The 21,542-nt window shown below is 45.7% G+C and overlaps 1 protein-coding gene across 2 annotated transcripts in view; it reads left to right on the plus strand.

Annotated features, from left to right (window-relative positions):
- The window catches only part of Dus3 (Dihydrouridine synthase 3), a 99,086-nt gene extending 92,724 nt beyond the window's left edge, over window positions 1-6,362 (plus strand). For both annotated transcript variants that reach the window (XR_012826231.1, XM_075682642.1), the window contains 2 exons: window positions 2,671-2,799; window positions 6,018-6,362. Coding sequence is in view for 1 of the 2 variants with exons in the window: in XM_075682642.1 (XP_075538757.1) it covers window positions 2,671-2,799; window positions 6,018-6,093 (205 nt within the window). In the remaining variant the exon portion in view is untranslated. The remainder of the gene's footprint in view (window positions 1-2,670; window positions 2,800-6,017) is intronic.
- Window positions 6,363-21,542: the final 15,180 nt, after the last annotated feature.

The following is a 21,542-nucleotide window of genomic DNA, read 5'->3' on the forward strand; positions in this document are numbered from 1 at the left end:
TGAACATGTGTTAATTTGGCAAGTTTGTTCGTTTGACAAACTCTATCATAGCTCTCTCTTATTTTATGTGCTAATAATTCTGCGCCCCCTTCACTTAAACATGGAATGTTCACTCAAAGTAATTATTAGTTGCGAGATGGTACATATGCCTTCTTCTCCTACCTCTTGGTCGTTGGGTAGTTACTACATTATTATCTGCTCCTGCTGTCTACCTGCTGCTTTGTATGAGTCTATAACATTACCATTGGTCAACCAAAGCACAACAGCATCGCTCCGCTGCTTCTCCATGACTCAAGTGCTTTCACACGGCCACTTCATCCACCAAGGACATCCCTACACTGCCAAAAGCCAAATTTTGAAGTGTGTGCTGCTATGTAATTAAAAAAATGTTTTTAAGAATTCGGATAAAGACATAATTTCTTTTTCATGCAAGCAATTGTATTGATTATAGTATACGGCAAGACGAAGTGAAAGGTTTGTGTCATAAAGGTGAAGTTTATTAGAAAGAAATGTTTTTTACACCGTAACATAGGTAGATCTCACTGCACACAGGTGGGGCATCAGAAATAAGATATTCCATCCGCGCCAGTTCAAAATCTGATGTCAGTTCTATATCAGTCTTGCTCAAAGAAGCTAGGCTGTCCAAATCACCACATTTTCTTTTCTCAATATCGCTTGAAGCGATCACTCATCCCACGAAGGGTGCCATTTTTAAATAGATGGCTGGTGACACAATAACAAGACAAAAGGACCTATGTTCACAACTTTGCTGAGGCTCCTTAGACCATTTTGTTTATAACTAGCACAGAAGAGCAACGGACAAGCTGAAATTGTCTCCATGGCTATATAGAAAATAAAATGGCACTGGACATATTGGGCTTGTTGACCTTTTTTGCAAATGCAAGCTTGGCTCAGCTTCTGTACAGAAAGGGTTAAAACTAGAGGTGTGCAAATATTAAAATTTTCAAATATAAATTGAATGCGAATGCTTAGTCATCATACTGTGCTGGTGAAGCAGCACACTGACCAGGACAAGGTGGAGAGACACAAGAATGCGCGACACTTGCAGCGAGTGTCGTGTGTTTTTGTGTCTCTCCGCCTTGTCCTGGTCATTGTGCTGCTTCACCAGCACAGTATGATGAATAATCACCAACTCGCCCAACTTTCCACATTACAAATACTCAGCTTTAAATATCGACTAATGATATGTGCATGCATAGTTGGTTACTTTAACATGTTGTAACATCGCAATTTACATTGTCAACAGTAAAAAAATCAGACTACTATGCTGTTATCTGAAAGATTGTGTTAACTCATATTAACTTGAAAAATTTAGGAATTCCCGCTAGCTGTTTGCCCTCACCTACTTGTGCCTTACTACACAGCATCAAATGCCCATAAAATCAGAGGCATTTGACGCTGCGCCAGCAATCGCTCATTGCATTAGCTGTCAAGCACAGGATTAGGGACGGCGCTGTAATAGTAACAAATGGGCAAGGCAACAGCTGCGCTCACAGTCAACCAGAATGAAGTGGTGCTGTACCGTTTGTTATGACCATTGCTTAGAGGAAAACTACACGAACATTGCCTACATTTTGTGCCACATGCAAGCAGGACTTCTGCAGCACAGCTTGTGCTGCAAGCCTCTTCTGTTTTCCTTCAGTGTGAGACATCTGACCAACTCACTATTGTCAAGGTAGTGCATTTGCAAGAATATTACGCAACCGCAAATGTGATACAAGGTTTGCTACATTATACTGCAGGAAGAAGGAAGAGGGCATCTTCGATTGCATGAAAGAATGGTTTGATTATAACTCCAGCTAAACATGTGTAAATGCATTCGCACTAGTTTACAATAGCGCCTTTTAGCACACCGCAATGCGCGCAGGCATCGTGGCAATGTCCATCGCGGAACGCCCGTCGCCGGCGAAATTTGTACTACTAGTTCCCGGTTTCGCTTGGGTGCGTATTGCTATAGCGGATCGGCCATCGCTGTGTCCTGAAATGTAACAGGCACGCAATACGCTGCACAGTGGCACGACATGGGCATTCGGCGCGGAGCTGGCATACTTGCATAGTGAGGCCACGTGGACGGAAATCGCTGCTGAGGATTGGCCTATTAGCCCTGTACTCCTGGAATGAAAAGAACATTGTTTTTGCAGCTGGATTCCGTTGCGCTCTTAAGTACACCCGCGCTATCCGCAAACCCGTGCCTCTTGCTACTGAGAGGCTGGTTTTCCCGCAGAGCTTGGTCGTCCAGTGGCTGAGCCCGCTTTAGAGGCGAAATTTTGTCCGCAGCACGAAATTACCCCGAAACTCAATACAAGATCAGACACGTATTCTTAAATTAGATATAGACAATCGGTAAGAACGTGTTCGCTCCCACACAGCCAGCAATCTATTTTATTTGTTCCGACTATTTGTATCCAGCCAAATATTTGAAGGTTCTTGAATCGAATGCGAATATTAAGTATAATATTCAATAATTATCGAATATTTGCACACCCCGACTTAAAACCCTTGCCTTTGTGAACGTTCCCTCTGAAATTGGACTGCATTATCTCACCTTTGACCTGCATAATACTATTGCAGTAAAATTTTGTGCAGCTTTTATTTTTGGTGTTATAAACCATTCAGTAGTGCCTATTATGATGGTTACCACTGTCGCAGGTACATTCCTGTGGGCCTTCTAGAGGTTCTTCCACAAAAGATCAATGAGAGGCCACCGCCGTATCGGGGCCGCGATGATCTGGAGACCCTCTTTGCCAGTCCATCTTGTGCTGATTGGCTAAAGATCAGGTGAGTCATGCCTGCATGTAAGAATGCAACTGCTGACTTCGTGTTCGTGTTGAAAACAAATACATAGACAGCTAAGTTTAATAAGTTTTGTACCAGGTAGACTGCTCATAATGTAGCCTGAGTTAGAAACTGTAGCAGAAACATATACTGTCAAACCCCCATATAACGAACCTCGATTTTACAAAATGTTTGTTGTAAGGAACTATTTTCATTTCCCAATCTTAGTCCCATTGAAAACCATGAATTGTTTTTTCACAATTTAATGAAGTATTTTCGTAACACAGTTTCTATTTAATGAAGTTTTCGGCCATTTCAAGCACAGACTTGGAGCCTGCTTGGTTAGTAAACCTAGCAAAATACTATAAAAATTCAGACTGAGCCAAACTTATTTCAAGCATCCTTCCGCATAAAAAAGTTTAGCTGTCAAAGCGCGTGCTCTGGGATACAGTAGGCAGGAAACACTGCTGCACCATTTGCTGTATTGGTGAACAACTTGCAGAGGTCGTGGTGCACTTGGCAGCTCGCAGTGGTCGGAGAAACACAGTAGCTTTCAATTCATTTTGCGCAATGTGGATGGGGAGGGAGTGAGCGCGCACTGTAACGTGATCAAGTTCACGCTAATGGGGGGGGGGGGGGGGTGTTCGGGGATGCGCGCCTATTTGCCGTCTCCTCCTAGAGCGCACGTTTCCTTCTCGCGCACGTGTATGCAAGGGGCCACGAGCCATATCTTGCAGGTAATCTCTCCGCAGCAAGTGCAGAGGCCCAGCCAAGATGGATGCATGCCTATTGTTGGCAGTCGCATAATCTCAAGTTTCCAAGACACGGTGTGAAGCGTTGGCTCGCGTTGTGACAGCAAGTTGGTTGTCGTCGAGTGAGGTCTATGAATGTTTGCCTGAGCATGGGTGACAGCCGTAAAACTACAAACCTCACTTCGTGTAGTTGTCTGTTTGCTATCGCCATCAATGCTCCTCCGCCTTTCTGGCGAAACTGTGGCTTTTTTTTTTCACCCGGGACGAATATGTGTATCTTTTTACACTTGTTTTTTAATTTGTGGATGCTGGCTGTGGGCACTAAGCGCGGTCAGCTGTAGCGCGGCATCCAAGATTTATAGCACCACGTTGATCCATTGGTGTCGATGTGATCTGCGCGGCATGTGCTGTTGCTCATAACCATGCTATTATGGCCCAACCGACAGTGTGGCTAGGTTCTAGTGGCAATCGGAAAAAGTTTTAGCTTCTGTGGCAAAAAACAATACTTATTTAATTCTTTGAGCATAAGCAGAGAATACAGACCAAATAAGCGAAGTGCTTTGAGCAAAAATATGAACAAAACCTCCTCCGCTGGTCAGGCATATAGGTACGTCGCAGTCTATGCGAGTGTTTCGTCTGCTGCTTCTCAAAAGTGGTCGATCGCAGCGCCGCCGCTACTGGCGACGCCGCTGGAGCCGCACGGAGAGTGCCGCCCGCGGCACTGCCCCTTCTAGTACACTGTATCGCACGCAGATCCGCTGGCAGCCGTAGCCACCACCGCAGCAACGCTAGACCTAGCTGCTTTGACGTTCGCTATTAATCTTCTTGCTGTTTGATGCCGTGTTTTTTTTTTTCGTTGAAATAATTTGCCGCTGTCAGCAATGGCACTGACTCCGCCTTTGTAATCTTCGCGATTGGCTTCGAAACTCGGAAAGCACGGCGCGTTGCATAATGCCGTTCCCGAAAATCAGCTTCGCCTCAGTACAAAAATGTAATGCGGCGAAGCATACGCAAAAGCATTGCGGTGAAGCACAACAAGCGTGGGAAGAGGCAGTTGTCACGGGAAACAGTATGTATTCCTTAATTAGACACGCGTGCACCCGCCGTCTCCTGTCACAGTACGAGCACCGATATGCCAAAGTGTACTGGCAGGCCGTCAGAGCTTTTTTGGATGTGCCTGCGGCGAGTTTAGCCCTTAAGGGCAGTAAAAGACATGCATTCATTTTTTACGTCTACTTGATTTTTCTGACGTTTTCGCGGCCCCTAGGGAGTCCGAAAAATCGGGCGTTGACTCTATAACTGACCAAGAAAAGGCTTCAAATGGTCCATGGGGCGAACGTGCGGCAGAAGGAGTACGAGAACAGAAAAAGCCAACGCATTCAGGAATGAACGGGAAAGGAAGCGTGCCGCTGCTTCTTTGAAAGAGCTTGAGCTCAAAAAACTGTTGGCTGATGCCGATATGCAGGTGTCCCTAATACAAACCAAAATAAACTCTTTAAAGCAGTAAAACGCAAGACTGTATGTCAGTGCAGTTGTGGTTACCAGCTGTTGAGAGAGAATCTCAGTTGCGACAAAGTTTGAGTCTCACACCAGTGAACTTGCCATCAGTTGATAGAAGTAGCTCATCTTCGAACATATTTGCTTCTGTATGCGTCTCCTTTTTATTCATATTTGGGAAGGTTCAACAATGGGTTTTACATTTCTCGAATATGTATTTTTCACTGCGCATTTTACTGATCCCTCCCTTCTGTTTTCTTTTTGAATAAAATAAACACTACTCCTTGCTATTCAAACTGGATTAAGTCGTTTTTTTATTTTTGAACATGCTTACTAGAGGCAGACACTATAGGGCGACATGGTGTCAGCCCGTCTTGACATAAAACAAAGTTCTGTTCCACTCGGGAAATTTTGCAAGGGCACTCAGGGAAAACCTGGAAAACTCGGCGAATTTGGAGACATCAACTCAGTAGACACCCTGTATACCTTCATCCCTACTTCATGGTTAGAGTGGCTACCATGGTTTCTGCAATGTGAGCCACAAATGTTGTTGCTGTATTGCATTGATGAAGCACCAAAATAATAGTTTCGAGTGTTTAGTCGTGTTCACTCTGTGCATCTTTTGTTCATTGAAATACAAGTTAGGTTGAAAAGTTCACGTTTTGTAGCTTGTGCCACTAGAGTGCTGGCATCACATTTTGTTGCATTTGGATATGAAGCTATGCAAGAATGGGCATAACGTTGTCAGAAGCAGTGAAAAGATTCAGGAATATTTCTCCTTGTCTTTAGAAGACCAATCTGTGACTAGAACTGCCTGTCCATTGCATTCCTGAAGAAGCTGGTTTATCTTTTAATTTAAAAGGGTAACAATTTAAGTAATAAATGTTTTTAGTATATTGCAGTGCTAACAAGTTTTGTTGTTATTTCAAAGTTAGAAGATCTGCATTTGTAATGTTTCTGTGTTCCATGCAGTGAAATGCTCTTGGGACCCCTTCCTGAGGGATTCAACTTCCTGCCAAAGCACAAAGCCAATGCCTACTCAGTCTAGCATATTGAGCATGGCTATCACACCACGAGTAGTCTGTAGGTCAGGAGCTGACTGCTTGGCGTGTGACCTATAGCTGCCTTCTGATTTTGCAGCTATGTGTACAGCAAGAGTTGAAGAACTGTTTCAAAAACCTTCCACACTTCTGTGATTTTAGGTGATTTTGCTATAGATGCAACCATTGAACACAGACGCTGCTGATTTCTTACGTGAATTTTGAACTCATTGATTTATGCATCATACTCTGAATAAAGGAAGAAGTGATCATACTATGCAAAAGCCTCAAAGTTCATGTTTATTTGAGAGATGAACCCGGAATTTTGGTTTTGCATTGGAGCAATGCCTCTATAACTGTGATGACAACCATGTGGCAAAGTGTGGTTTAGGTACAAGCATGAACTCTCAGAATGACAGTCCGAGGTTCACATAACTTTCACTATGGAGGTTTGACCATGTGTGGTAGTGTGATGAGAAATGAAGATTATTGTGCAATTGTGTGCAGTTGTGTGCTTCTCAAGACATGTTATTGTTCTGTTAGTTTGCCATTTTGATGTATCTATGTCTCATAAGCCCAGTACTGCTCTGGGCTGTTATCGTGGTTAATCACTTCTTAGCAGTGCATATTGTGGGCCAGGTGTGCAGACTCTGCCATGATGGCACTATGCCACTGGCTAACAAAGTGCTGGTTGCTGTCTTTGTCAGACATTTCTGGGCCATTGCCTGTCTGAACGCAATGGCAGTGTGCACAATAGAGACAGCACATGAGGCATGGCAGTACAGACGAGGACAATCACTCTCATGCGGCATGTTGCAAACGGAGCAAAGTGTAGTGCGACTGCCTCACTAATTTGGAGATTGCAAGAGCCAGCGCGTGGGTGACGTATGGGCGCAATTCACAACAGTCGCCACTGACAGACCTCCCAGACAGTGTGCGCTACTCTGGCGCCATCTTGTTGCCTTTGTCGCCGCACTCCACTTCTCATGCTTTCACCATATCCTCCTCGGCTTTCCGCCTCATGGTTCTGCTGCACACTCCTCTCCACTTTCCTTCTCGTGTCTTTCATCCCCCTCTGTGTTCGCTTTCATATTTTGCTAGGCTTGTTCGCTCAGCTACACCAAGCTACAACGCCAAGGCATGCAGACACTTGCCTCAGGAACGGGCACCTAAAGGCCATTTCACATGATTGCAATTTCAACAATGCGACTGGTGTGATGCCAAGGGTTGCTTGCTGCCAGGTTTTGTGGCACACCCAGAATAATTCTTTTAATGTAATGAAGAAAACATGTACATTATAATATTATTGACCTGTATTTATTAAAGGGACCCTGAAACGCTTTTGACGATTTTGTACAAACATACTGAGTCGTTAGAGTAGGTCCTTCTAATAATTAATTGACACATCTAAGTGCCCCGCGTAAAGCGTGTAATTTATTATAAGGTTTTAAAAATGCACATCGCTGCCGATCACAGCACACTGCTCGGCGGAATTTTAAGCCGCCCCTACCCATATGAGCGAGAACACCCATACGACGTCAGTGGGGCGAGCTATCCGATTGGCTGACAAGGGCGCGTGATCGATAATTTTTCCAGCTTTATGGTAAACAAATGATCTTCGTAATAGTTGGAATGTTAGTTAATTTGCTTTTATGAAAAGAATGTAACATAAAGAGAATGCACAAGAATAATTTTTCAGTACACTTAAGCACTTCCGGCACACAGCAAGTGTCGTCTGCTTGTGTTACAACGTACTCCATTTTGACGAGAGCTCCGCGGTCAGAGTCGGTCTCAGTCTTTTCGCGAGCACTATGATTCGACTTTGTTGCCTTGTGGACTGCAAACGTAGCGACTGGCAATATGTCAAGCTGCGACATCGTGTCCCTCTGCAAGGCAGCGTACGAGCGAACTGGCTGCTGCGCATCGGACTGCCGCTATCTGATCGGCGCCAGGATTTGCGCGTTTGTGGCCGTCAATTTACACCGGAAGATTACTAACGCAATAGCGTTTCGCGAGTGCGGTATTAGGGCAAACGCAAGCGCAAGGGGACAGAGTCTGGCCGCTTGAGTGTGCCGTAACAGGATGAGCCATTAGATGAGCAGAAGGGCAAATGTGAATGGTCTGCACGGTGCAGCCACCTGGTGGCACAGAGCTCAACCATACACAGTAGCAGCAACGAAGTGTATTCTTCTTTGCTGCTGGTGTGTATCTTTCGCAGGAGTGTAATCATGAACACGTTGTTTTTATAAACGTTTAAAATGTTTTACACTTGGTTAGAGCAATATTAGCGCTTTGTTTGGCTGGTTAAGCGCTGCGCCAACAAGTGTATGGACCGTGCAGACCGATCAGGCCGCTCACGTACGTCTGCGCTAAAGTTCCTTCATCAGCTTGAGTTTATGCCTCCAGTCATTTGCCGAAATGACCAGCTTGCCTGTGGTTACCGGTATACAAGACACGTTCGGTGCTACGACAGAATGCTCGCAACGCACGCTGCTTCGATGGCTCTCGCTTGGGGTCGACGGCCAAGCGGCTAGCGAAGAGGTCTCGTGCGGGCGGGGGCGGGCTCCAAAACAACCGGAAGTGGACGATGTGACGTCGCATCGTGACGCTGAACAAGTGAAGGCGGAGCTTAGCCCTGCTCGCTCGGCGAACGAGTTGAGGAGGAAAAGCAAGGCTAGGGAGGAGGGTAACTTCTAATCGCTTGTAGCTCCATTAATACGCAACGCTTCACTTAAATTGTGGTGCGAATGTTCTACTTAAGCTGTACCCTACGCGTCTACAAAATTTGTCCGAACCGTTTCAGGGGCCCTTTAAGAGCAAATTATATGCGCCTTTTGTAATTTAAGGACCTTTTGAAGTTCCAATTTGTTTTGGAGTGCATGATGGCAGTTGATGAGGTTCAGTATGTAAACAGCTGTTTGCAGCTCATTGTTCAACACTGTGTTTGCTCATGTGCCCTCTTATGTCAGTGTGATTCTTCCTGCACTACAACAAATTACAAGATGACCTATCAATAAGCCCATATAGCTACCCTCACTGCATATGCAGTATTCGGAATGCGGCTGCAGCAATGTCGTCGTGTCAGCACAACGAGATCCTTGCATTACCCGTGCTCAGCATCAGCTCCGGGACAAATGATGTGTGTATATTGCGCATTGTGTTACGAGTTCAGGTGCTGCTGAGGTTGTGTTTCTGAATGGAAGGGTAGTCGTCTATGCAGCTCATATGCTAGCTGGCATAGTATCTAGCGACCAGGTTCCAAGCTCCTGAGGCAAAGAATTTGTGCCGCAGACAGCACCTCTACTCTTTCTAGGTGCTGGTTCGTTTGCTCTTTCTTGTAGAGATCTTCAAGCTTGGTAAAGTTGGAAAGACCTTTCAGCAACCATATGCCTGTGTTCGATGAGTTGTCTTTTTTGTGCACTACTGGTAATTCATACCGTACAAAACCTTGGAGACAAGTACGGCATTTGCAATTTTTCATAGTATCCGCCCATCCACCCCCTATGATTTTGATATTCTTTTCACCGGGTGTATAATTTGTGTCCAACCATAAATTGCTGCTGATAAAGGTGAAAAAATATGGCTTCCAAGAAATAACACTTGAACTTATCCGATTCTATTTAGAAAGCCGACATCAGTTTGTTGAAATTAATGAGAACAGACCGCAGATAAAACCTTCAACAGCGGCTGTGCCCCAAGGTAGCATCCTTGGCCGAATACTTTTCCTGTATTACATTAATGATATTGTACAAGTTAGAGATATGTGTAAATTTGTCGCATATGCAGATGACTGCTCTGTTTTCTTTACAGGTAAAGGTTTAAAAGAAATAATGCATATAGCAAGCTCCATTTGTTATGGACTTCGAGCATGGTCTAAGGCAAATGGCCTCATCCTCAATGAAACCAAAATAAAATGCGTTATTTTTTATGCTCCGGGAAGTTCTACTACATTGCCAGATAATATTGTTTTGGGTCGTATAAAATTAACATTACGTCATCCATAAAAACCCTAGGCGTAATATTCACAGCACAGATGTCCAGGAATAAACATGTTAGTCATGTTTGCTTAAAAGTATGAAAAGTTGTTGGTGTGTTAAATCGGAATCCAAGTGCATTAGCTTTTAAAGTTAAGCGCCTAATTTATCATGCTCTTTTCCATTCACACCTCAGTTACTGTTCACTTATATGGAGTAACACTGCAGTGCAAAATATTCAAATACTGGAAGTACTTCAAAAGAAAGCGAAAAAGTGATAGCGAACGTGCCTTTTTTCGAACATACGCAAGAGCTTTTCCAACAAAACAATAATCAGAGCTCGTGACATATATAAATTCAAAACATTACTAAGTTATAAAAATGCTATGCTGGGAAAACTTGATTCATTCCTAACCCTGGCAACTTTACAAGAAAATAGAAGCACATATTCATATCGTCACCAGGCACCATGGCAGATTCCTTTCTCACGTTCTAATTATGGCTGTCAACGCCTTAAACATGCACTACCTTCCCTACTTAACTATTTCAGCCAACATAATGTTGATGTGTTATCTCTAAACAAAACTAAAATATTGGATTTATTCTTATATATGTGTATTGTTAACTGCTCTAACAGTTCCGCAGAACTTATCATGTATTCTCGTTGTGTCTATACGTTCACACTTGGTAACTATTATTCCTAGAATCCAGATTTCCGCTGCAGTGACTGTGCCTGGACCACATGGCAGTGTTTGCATTGTAAACTGGATGCTGCAAAGGGCGTCTTCGCGTTTCTAAAATTCGAGGATGTGATGACGCCCTGGACTACGTTGCCGGGGTGTCTATCGCAAAAGCAGCAGCCTATATGCAGATTTTCTTTTTCTATTTTTTTAACATAGATGCACATATATATTTGCAGGTATGTAAAATAATTTCTAAAAAGAAGAATGTTTCCTGGTGGCAACTTGTGTTTCTTGTACTCTTCTATGAAGCTTGTTATATTTACGTGTGTGTGTGTGTGTGTGTGTGTGTGTGTGTGTGTGTGTTTATTTATTTATTTATTTATTTATACATACATACATACATACACATATGTGTGTACATGTATGTATGTACGTATGTCTGTATATATATTGCTTTTGCATTCTTGTGATATGTGAGATTGAGTCTGTGTTAAATAATAATATGGAAGATAACATATTGTAATTGTAGACTGGGAGTTATTTTACACAACTTTTTTATAACTAGTTTCCATAACATGAAAATATTTGCATATATTTGTTTAAAACACTGTTATATCCACACTTTATACGTGATTGTATTGCTACACCTGCCGCTACCGTGCCTGTCTGGGAGACCAGAGCTTTGTAAAGCCGAAAAAATGTTGGCTTTTTTTCCGGCTCTCCCTCTTTCACCTTGTATTCAGTGGTGAAAATAAACATAATGATGATGATGATGATGACATAATTAACTTGCTCAGGACTTGTTCAGGGCTTCACGTATCGTCTTGGCTTTGTTGTTGTTTCTGCGTGTGAGTATGAATCGGAATGGTATATTTAGAAGTGCTTCGCGTAGCAAAAACCAGTTGCAGGCAGCGCTTTGTAGTGTCGTTACTATATCGGACCCTATTGATTTATTGTGTGCTGTGCTAAAATAGGCATGACATAATTCACCCACACGCTGGCTCTGCTGTCTTGATCTTACTCTAGCTAGGGATTTGGAGATGTTGACTTGCAGGTATATTTGTCTGGCTATGTAAAGCACAATGTACAACCTGATGTAGTTCTTGATTCTGGTCTTATTTCTGATGTTTATGTAAGCTGACTTATCAAAAAGCGAGAGGCCAGAATGACTAAGGAAGTCTGCAGTGTTGTTGTGAGCTTGCGGCAGCGTTCTTGATTTCTGTATAACATAGCTTTCCCATAGACTGTAGTACTTCTTGAAGTAAGCCTGTATTGTTGACTTGGGTGGACCAAATGTACCTCCAAATCTCACCTGGAATTTTCTGTCTTTCAAAAAGTTATAATTGAACTTGAGCGCTCTGCCACAAATTTTCTTGCCCATCAATCCTCCTATTAGAGTAGCATGAGGTACTGTATGAAAAGCCTCTTCATTCTTTCATGAGTGGTATTTCACAGTGCCCTCTAATACAGTTTCTGCTGCTTATGGCCCACTCATATCTGTCGGAAAGCACAACTCTTGAAAAATGTTTTCTTTCTGCTATGTGCATGATGTAGTATGAGCATTCCTGTTTTCAAAACCCCAACAATCCCCCCTCTCCCACTCTTTCCAAACTTACAAGGCCAGGGCTTCAGGTCTCTCCACATCGCTGAGCCAAGAGAAGGTAAGCTGGGCACAAGTCGTGTCTCCCCCTGCTTCTATCACTAATAACCCAGAATACCAATGAATTCTAGCAGAAAACAAACTCCTTAGAGTCTGGCTGAAATTAAGAAAGAGTTGGCTTCCCTCAAGGCTCACCACAAACCTACCTCTCAGAAACCATCGCAACAATCGTGCGGCATCACTTCCTCCCAAAATATCATGCCTTCGGGGCCTATTGAATACACCCTCCCACAAATAATCCAGCAGCTCCAAAGCATGCAGGCTTTCCAGCAGCAAATATATTCGGAACTTCAGAGTCTGAAACCTTATGCAGACTTATCTGTCTCTAATGTAAGGATTAACTTTAGGAAATGCAGCAATTCTAGCCCAGGTGCATCTATAAGCAGGCAGCCAAAACAGGTAGCCATGTCGGACAGCAGCAGTACCCTTCATGGCAAAGATGGTGATGAGTAGTATCCGACCACACAGACCAGCTCGAGATCTGGCATTGGAACTGCTGCACCTTCCATAAGCGTGCAGCAGCCCTACGCTAGTTCATACAAAAAACACCATCACCGGACATTCTTCGCCTGCAGAAAACGGGCACCAAGCCAGTCATGCTTCTGGGTTGCTATACTGCATCCAATCCAGACTATCCAAAAATCGTGATGCTGGTGTCTAAGGATATCTCATCAAATGTACAATACATACTGGGATGCCACACTCACCAGCACCCTCATCATAAACATCTTTAGCCCGCCCAATTACAAAGGCAGATTTTCAAACGCTGCTTGCTGGAGCAATCTCGCTATCGAGTAGACAGGATTGCCTCATTTTACTGATTCATTTCGATGCACCTCACACAAGTTTGCACTACACATGGAACACGCCAGAAGGGAACCTCTTGGAGAAGGTTATAGAGAATCACGGACTCCAACTCATCACACTCCCCACAACAGCCACATGACTAGGGAAGTGTCAGCATCGACACTTCTGACCTAACCTTCACATTCAACTTACATGAAGCCATCTGGACAAAGCTTGATGAAACCTTAGGAAGTGACCACTATCTCATTAGTATATCAATAGCCTCTCCAAGGGTCCACTGGACTATCGGCCAGGTAACGATAACAGACTGGTCAAAATACAGACAGTTCCCGCTACCACTCGCCACCCTTAAGAGGCCCCTCACCAAGTCTGGCCATTGGACAAGCGCAGATCATACAATGCGCGCTAACGATCGCGTTTGCATAGTATTACATCGCTATGCGCCGCGGAAAGGGCTGAAATTTCAATCCGAACGCCGTTTTCTCTTTCGTTCACGGTGACCGTGCTCCAAGCCGGACGGTGATGTACTCGTGTTCGCAGTGTGACGTCAATCATTGGCAAAACACTTCTTACGGTGCCTCGATGTCTTTGGGAGAGGAGGACACCGAGCGCGATCACGTGGTGCAAAATGACGTCAAATGATCAACGCGCGCTGCGAAGCCAACTTTACGGACACGGCGCCGACTCGTTTCTGTCAGTGCCATCGAAATTGCAATCAGCGGACCGTCGAGGGCGTGTAGCAACGATCGGCTCCTGGTCGCAGGTACGGTATTCGAGCACAGTAAGTTAATGACTTCGATGAAGCGCTACGAAGCAGATCATCTTGACACTTGTATTGCAGTGTGACGGGTTGCAGCGCATCAAACTGCGCAAATCGCATGGAAGGTGGCAAAGCTTTTTACACGGTGCCGTGCGGACGGACTGAGACCGGCCGGCTCCGAAAGGGGCCAGGATATGCGAGGTCCGTTCGCCTTCTTTACAGAGGTGAGTTCGGCTTGTGTAAACTAAAGCGGCATTCATCTCGATTATCAATCCTGTAGACGCTGAAATGCGTACGCCTGGCATGAGAGATTGTTCAGTTGTGCAATTTTTGGTGTATATGTGCAGCGCGACACAGACGCGGTACAAAGAAAGCACGACACGTCTAGCTGTGTAGCGATGCACATATATGCCAAGAATGTTAACAACTCGCTCAATTCGCTTTGTTGCTTGTACTATTGCTCTGACTATGCGGCTCCAGAAAAGTGTGTTCAGAACAGAGTAAATACTAGCCGGTGAAATTGGCCCGCTGCACCATATGGCTTTTCTCTGCTCCGTTTCTTTTTTTGTCGGCGTTCTGATATTCCATGTAAAGTCGATTGATGTGCTGGTGTTCATTGTTTTGTAGTAAGCGAAAACACCGTGCGCTCCCGCTTATAGGACAGTTGGGTTAGCTTCAGCGTTCAGTGCCCGCAATATCTTGCTTGTTCGATCAGCCTTAGTCGACGTGAGGAATGTGAAATTATTTTTGTACGTTTAATAAGCTCTGTTTTATAGTAAATTAACCTGAGTAGTATGAAGAGATAGAGAAAAATGTGCTGTCATATGTGTCTGCAATGTGTGAATAATTACTTTGCCAGTTTGTCATCGTATGTGATTAGCTGGTCCAATAAAAATAACCTGTTGTTACTCTTAATAACTTGTTGCTTTTCCACTGGCTTTGAATTCATCACCACCCCCCCCCCCCCCCAAGGCTCCAAGAACCAGCACGCATCTCCTGCTGCCACTGGCCATTGCTCATCCATTCCCTTGTACGAAATAAATTTGATCTAGAAGCTCGTGCATCTTGCATCTTTTTCCACTTGCAGATTTGCTGCTACGAAGAAGCTGTTAAGTTTGCGGTATGAATCGTAAAAATAAGCTTTGCATAGGATGTGCGCATGCGAACATTTCAAATGCGTTTAAATTTACGTGTCTGCACCACATATATATCGAAAACGTGCAGTTGCTGTGAACGACGTTTAGTGATGAATGACGGTCAACGGTCACTGACATAATTGCAGGAACGATCATTCTGTTGGCAACATCCATTATTCGTCACGTTCCGGCAGCCAAAATGTGCTCACAGAATTGTCTACCACACGTGCGTGACGTTTTCTCTAAACACCCTTTAAAACATTTGTCTTCGGCCTCCGCGAGAAAACATCACATGCGTGGTCAAAAACATCGCACCGCTTTTTGTTACAAGGTAATGCGCTTTCGCAAGCGAACTTTTAAGCTGTTCGAGCCACGGGCGTAGTGAGGATTTTATTTCGAGGGATCGAGGGGGTCCTATACTTTATATGTGCATTCGTGCGTGCGTTCGTATATGTGCGTGTATATATGTACACACAAACTAAAAATTTCGGGGGGTTGGTCCCTCTACGGCTACGTCAATCATTCGGGCTTGGCCTGCATTAAAAAGTGTCATCTTGCTCAGCGCTTGCGTACAGTTACCGCATGTAGCTCGCGACCAGCAGGCAAAAAAGCAAATGGAACACCGCGCGGCATTTGCCTCCTGCGCGCGCGAGGAGTGGCTCCACTGCAGAGCTGGATCATAAACCGGACCTATGCGCAACTCTGCTCCCTGCGGGAGCATATACAGGTACACTAGTACTCCCTAGAATCACTGGTAAAAATTTCAAGTACCGCAAAGGTCGGGATTTGACTGGCAACACTGAGCGGCCACCGCCATATACCTTCCAAGCCGACTGCGTCGCGGGAAGGCCGCCGTGTTGGAAGAGCTTGATATTCGGTGACATATCGGCTTGAGTGTTTACTGAAGTACAGATACTTTGTGCCCGGAGATAATGGTTGCTGAGAACGAAAATCAAATTTTAGTTTTTTTGCACGCCGATCGTGTTTACGGCTGGAACTGTGCTACGATTGTGGGCAGCAGCTTAGCGCTGCTATCGGGAGCTTATGCACGCGTTTTTCTCCCCTTCCGCGGAGCGAGCTACGAAGGAAACATTTCGTCACTTCGAGCCGCAATGAGGGAAGCTTTTGCTTTTGGGCATGAACATCGTGTACCACCGCCGGCTTCTATTGAATGTTTCCAAGCAGGACGAAACTAACACCTGACAGTGTCACAGGTACGTACGTTTATTGTATAATTTCACAAGCTACATCGGATACATTTAATTTAGTTTGTAATCGGGTACCGTGCGTTCTCGACTCTGCCGGGAGACTTCGCCCGCCGTATACGCACGATACACGGCGACTGCCGTGTGCGCACCGGTGTTTGGCCGTGATCGTAAGACGATCTGTGCACAGCAGGTGTAAAAACCAACTTCGATGACCATTTTGCGCACTAAATCTTGTGGAAGGCCAATATGAGTCATTTGCGTGATTACAGCAACGTATATGTACTTCTGTACACTGATAATGAGCGAGAGTTTGCTACATTGTGATTTATGAACGCGGCTGTCAAGTGCGTTCCATGAGCGGCTACTCTTTTCAACTTATTTATGACTGTTTTCTTAGACTGCCAAGATTTGCTGCCTGTCTAAAAAAAAAAAAAAAAGGCAGGAACGCCCGCTGATGACACAGCACTTCTTTTTCTAAGTTACATGGGCGATGTATAAAATTCTTGCGCGTTTAGAGCGATTTATGTAACATGCATGGTGACAGAGTGAAACTAAAGCTAATGGGTGTTCTGTTGTTTTGTATTTCTTGTTATGCATCAAGCACAACATTATTTGGGTATGCACCGTAGCATTTCAACATAAAACAATATGTATGCTGACTTCAGTTCATTGCATGTGCTCGGCTTACAAGCTCAAAATTTGAAGCATGTGTTCTGTATATCACCTTGCCGTTGGTTTCAACCTCAAAATGCGTATGTATAAACGAGCAAAGGATAAGTGGAATGCCCATCCACTCTAGGCTTCTCAAGGTCTTCAGCACAAAAGAGGTCCTGCAAATGTTTGCTGTAGGGTTAGAAGTGTGATGCTGGTCACCTTAACGCTGGGCTGTCCAAGAGGCTCCCACGGCTTTCTTGAATGAAGCCCTGTTTCAGACATGTGAAACCAGAAAAACATGGAAGGTAGCTGTAATAATAAGTTGAAAGACCCAACTAAAGAGTCGAAGAATACGTTATAAAGGTTTAGAAGCTTACGCAGTGAGACAATTAAAATAGCTCAATTGAGGTGTAAACGCGCATGTGGCCGCAAACACGCAGCTTCAAGGATTGCTAACATTTAACCCATTTCTATTTTTCTACCAGTGCCAACACAACTGCACAGAAAGCGGCCCTTATGTGGACGCACGACATGCACTGACCATGTATTTATTGACTGCGATCGTCACAGTCTGCGAAAAACAAGTGTCATATGGGTCGAGTGACTCGAGGCGAGAGCGCGCTCACGTGCGCGGAGAAATAATGCGAGCACCTGGTGCACGTGAGGACGTGGAATTCTCGCGCGACAAGTGTGCCTTCGCGTGCCATGAGCACGGAATAACCGCGTGTGTTGAGCAACAAACGCGTACACGTGTACCCGCGTCAAGCGTGCAAGACGCGAACGATCCCTGCAATGAACTCCTATTTTCGTAGCATCGCTAACACCGCGTGCACTTCGCTTAAATATCTTCTAAAACAGTGCCGAAAAGCAAAAGCAAGGTGTACTTAAACCTCCCACACGCGGGTGTTTTTCGCAGGCTTGAAGTTCTTCCGGCCGATTCTGTGTATAACCACGCAGAACGACGCTCTCGGTCATTTTTCCCGGTCAGAATCGAGTAAAAAATCTCCACACTCGGTTCGGTTGCTGCATCCGAAGGCGCAGCAGCCAGGCATGATTTCTTTGCAGTCAAACGCGAGCGCGACAATTGTAACACACACAGACACACAAAGTAGGGAACCTGCGCTTCCTGCGCTCTAACTCAGCCGGTCCGCCCGGCGCTTGGAAGGTATATGGCACCCCAAAGTCACGTGGTACGGTTGGGCCAATGAACGCGTCGGCGGCGCGGGGAAAACAAATGCGGTACTCTGAAATTTTTTCCAGTAACTCTAGGGCGTACTAGAATCACTGGAAAAAATTTCAGAGTACCGCATTTGTTTTCCCCGCGCCGCCGACGCGTTCATTGGCCCAACCGTACCACGTGACTTTGGGGTGCCATATACCTTCCAAGCGCCGGGCGGACCGGCTGAGTTAGAGCGCAGGAAGCGCAGGTTCCCTACTTTGTGTGTCTGTGTGTGTTACAATTGTCGCGCTCGCGTTTGACTGCAAAGAAATCATGCCTGGCTGCTGCGCCTTCGGATGCAGCAACCGAACCGAGTGTGGAGATTTTTTACTCGATTCTGACCGGGAAAAATGACCGAGAGCGTCGTTCTGCGTGGTTATACACAGAATCGGCCGGAAGAACTTCAAGCCTGCGAAAAACACCCGCGTGTGGGAGGTTTAAGTACACCTTGCTTTTGCTTTTCGGCACTGTTTTAGAAGATATTTAAGCGAAGTGCACGCGGTGTTAGCGATGCTACGAAAATAGGAGTTCATTGCAGGGATCGTTCGCGTCTTGCACGCTTGACGCGGGTACACGTGTACGCGTTTGTTGCTCAACACACGCGGTTATTCCGTGCTCATGGCACGCGAAGGCACACTTGTCGCGCGAGAATTCCACGTCCTCACGTGCACCAGGTGCTCGCATTATTTCTCCGCGCACGTGAGCGCGCTCTCGCCTCGAGTCACTCGACCCATATGGCACTTGTTTTTCGCAGATCGTGACGATCGCAGTCAATAAAAACATGGTCAATACGAGGCCCATAATACTTCCTTTTTCCACTTATCCTTTGCTCATTTATACATACGCATATTGAGGTTGAAACCAACGGCCAGGTGATATTCACAACACATGCTTCAAATTTTGAGCTTGCAAGCCGAGCACATGCAAAGAACTGAAGTCAGCATACATATGTTTTATGTTGAAATGCTACGGTGCATACTCAAATAATGTTGTGCTTGATGCATAACAAGAAATACAAAACAACAGAACACCAAGTAGCTTTAGTTTCACTTTGTCACTGTGCATGTTACATAAACCGCTCTAAAAGCACAAGAATTTTATACATCGCCTATGTAACTTAGAAAAAGAGTGCTGCGTCACCAGCGGGCGTTCCTGCTTTTTTTTTTACACAGGCAGCACATCTTGGCAGTCTAAGAAAACAGTCATAAATAAGTTGAGAAGAGTTGCCGCTCATGAACGCACTACACAGCCGCGTTCATATATCGCAGTGTAGCAAACTCTCGCTCATTATCTGTGTACAGAAGTACATATACGTTGCTGTACTCATACAACTGTCTCATATTGGCTTTCCACAAGATTTGGTGCGCAAAATGGTCATCGAAGTTGGTTTTTACGCCTTCTGTGCACAGATCGCCTTACGATCACGGCCAAACACTGGTGCGCACACGGCAGTCGCAGTGTGTCGGAGGACGAAGTCGCCCGGCAGAATCGAGAACGCGCGGTATCCGTTTACAAACCAAATCAAATGTACCCGATTTAGCTTGTGAAATTATACAATGAACGTACGTGCCTGTGACACTGTCAGGTGTTAGTTTCGTCCTGCTTGGAAACATTCAATAGAAGCCGACGGCGGTCCACGATGTTCATGTCCAAAAGCACAAGCATGCCTCATTCCGGCTCGAAGTGACGAAATGTTTCCTTCGTAGCTCGCTCCGTGGAAGGGGAAAAAAATTGGAGGCTTATCAAGGTTAAGCCCAGTGGATGCGAAGCATCCACTGGGCTTAACCTTAGCGTATCCTTAGCGTTTGGAGGCATCTTGACCGCATACACGCCCGGCGCAAAGACGCTGGCGCGGTTGCGGGCACAGAGACTGACGCGACGGCGGGCGTGCGCCGCTTCATCCCTGGCGTGACGTCACATATCACGTGATGCAGCGATGGTGGCGCCGCCGCCGCGTCGCGCGCGAACCGAAGCGTGGAGGCCTCCGCCGGGCGACGTCCGACGGCGCGATTGAGGCCCCATCTGCAGCCGGTGTGACGTCATCACGTGACGTCACATCATGTGATCTCACTTCATGGTCAATGGTGGCCACCGCCGGGAGGCGACCGACGGCGCGATATGAGGCCCCATCTGCAGCCGGTGTGACGTCATCACGTGACGTCATGTCACGTGACCTACTTGAAGGTCAATGGTGGCCACCGCCGGGAGGCGACCGACGGCGCGATATGAGGCCCCATCTGCAGCCTGTGTGACGTCATCACGTGACCCCACTTCAGGGTCAATGGTGGCCACCGCCGGGCGTCGCGCGAAGGCCCGAAACCTACGTTAATATGCTTCGCATAAAAACGCGTGCATAAGCTCCCGATAGCAGCGCTAAGCTGCTGCCCACAATCGTAGCACAGTTCCAGCCGTAAACACCATCGGCGTGCAAAACAACCACCGGCTGCAATAACTCGCACAAACTAAAATTTGATTTTCGTTCTCAGCAACCATTATCTCCGGGCACAAAGTATTTGTACTTCAGTAAACACTCAAGCCGATGTGTCACAGAATATCAAGCTCTTCCAACACGGCGGCCTTCCCGCGACGTAGTCGGCTTGGAAGGTATATGGCGGTGGCCGCTCAGTGTTGCCAGTCAAATCCCGACCTTTGCGGTACTCAGAAATTTTTTCCAGTGATTCTAGTACGCCCTAGGGTGCCTCGATGCCAGCGCCGCCGTTCAGGGCGGAGACAACCTCAACGGCGCCGCCATATTGAAGCACACAGGATCGGCTGCTAGCGTTCGTAACGGCGCCGTTCATGCTCTCGGCGCGCTTCGAGTGCTTTGATTTGAACAATCTTTTTATCAATATTGCACTGCGCATCTTTTTACTCATAATAGCCGTTTTAACATCCGAGGGTCGAAGACGTAATTGTACGAATTATTTTTAGGGCCCCGAGTGGTCGAGGTTGAACAATTAGTGTGCCGTCAGTTGGCTATCATTTTAAACAGGCTATCATTTTAAAGATCCGTTGCCCAGCAGGTGCTACCGCTCCGTGCGAGTGGAGAAATTGTTTTTTTTTTTTTCTACGTGGTTTTTGGTTTTTCAATTCCTGCGCTATGATAACAGCCGCGCGTCATCAGCCGCTCGCGCGCGGCGGTTGGTTTCGCTTCGGTCGCGCGAGCTGTTTCCGTTTGTTTTGCTCGCAAAGACAACCTGTCTGCTTTTTAATCTTTCAAAGTGTAACTGCGAGTTCCTCGCCTGTTTATTGCCCACAGGGGTGCAATCACATCTGTTTACAGGTTGGCGCTGGTACATACAAACGATGCCGCGTATACTAACGTTGCCACTGCGCCTGCGTTTTCTTTCACGAGG

Source organism: Dermacentor variabilis, chromosome 2 (genome assembly GCF_050947875.1).
Source record: "Dermacentor variabilis isolate Ectoservices chromosome 2, ASM5094787v1, whole genome shotgun sequence".
NCBI lineage: Eukaryota > Metazoa > Arthropoda > Arachnida > Ixodida > Ixodidae > Dermacentor > Dermacentor variabilis.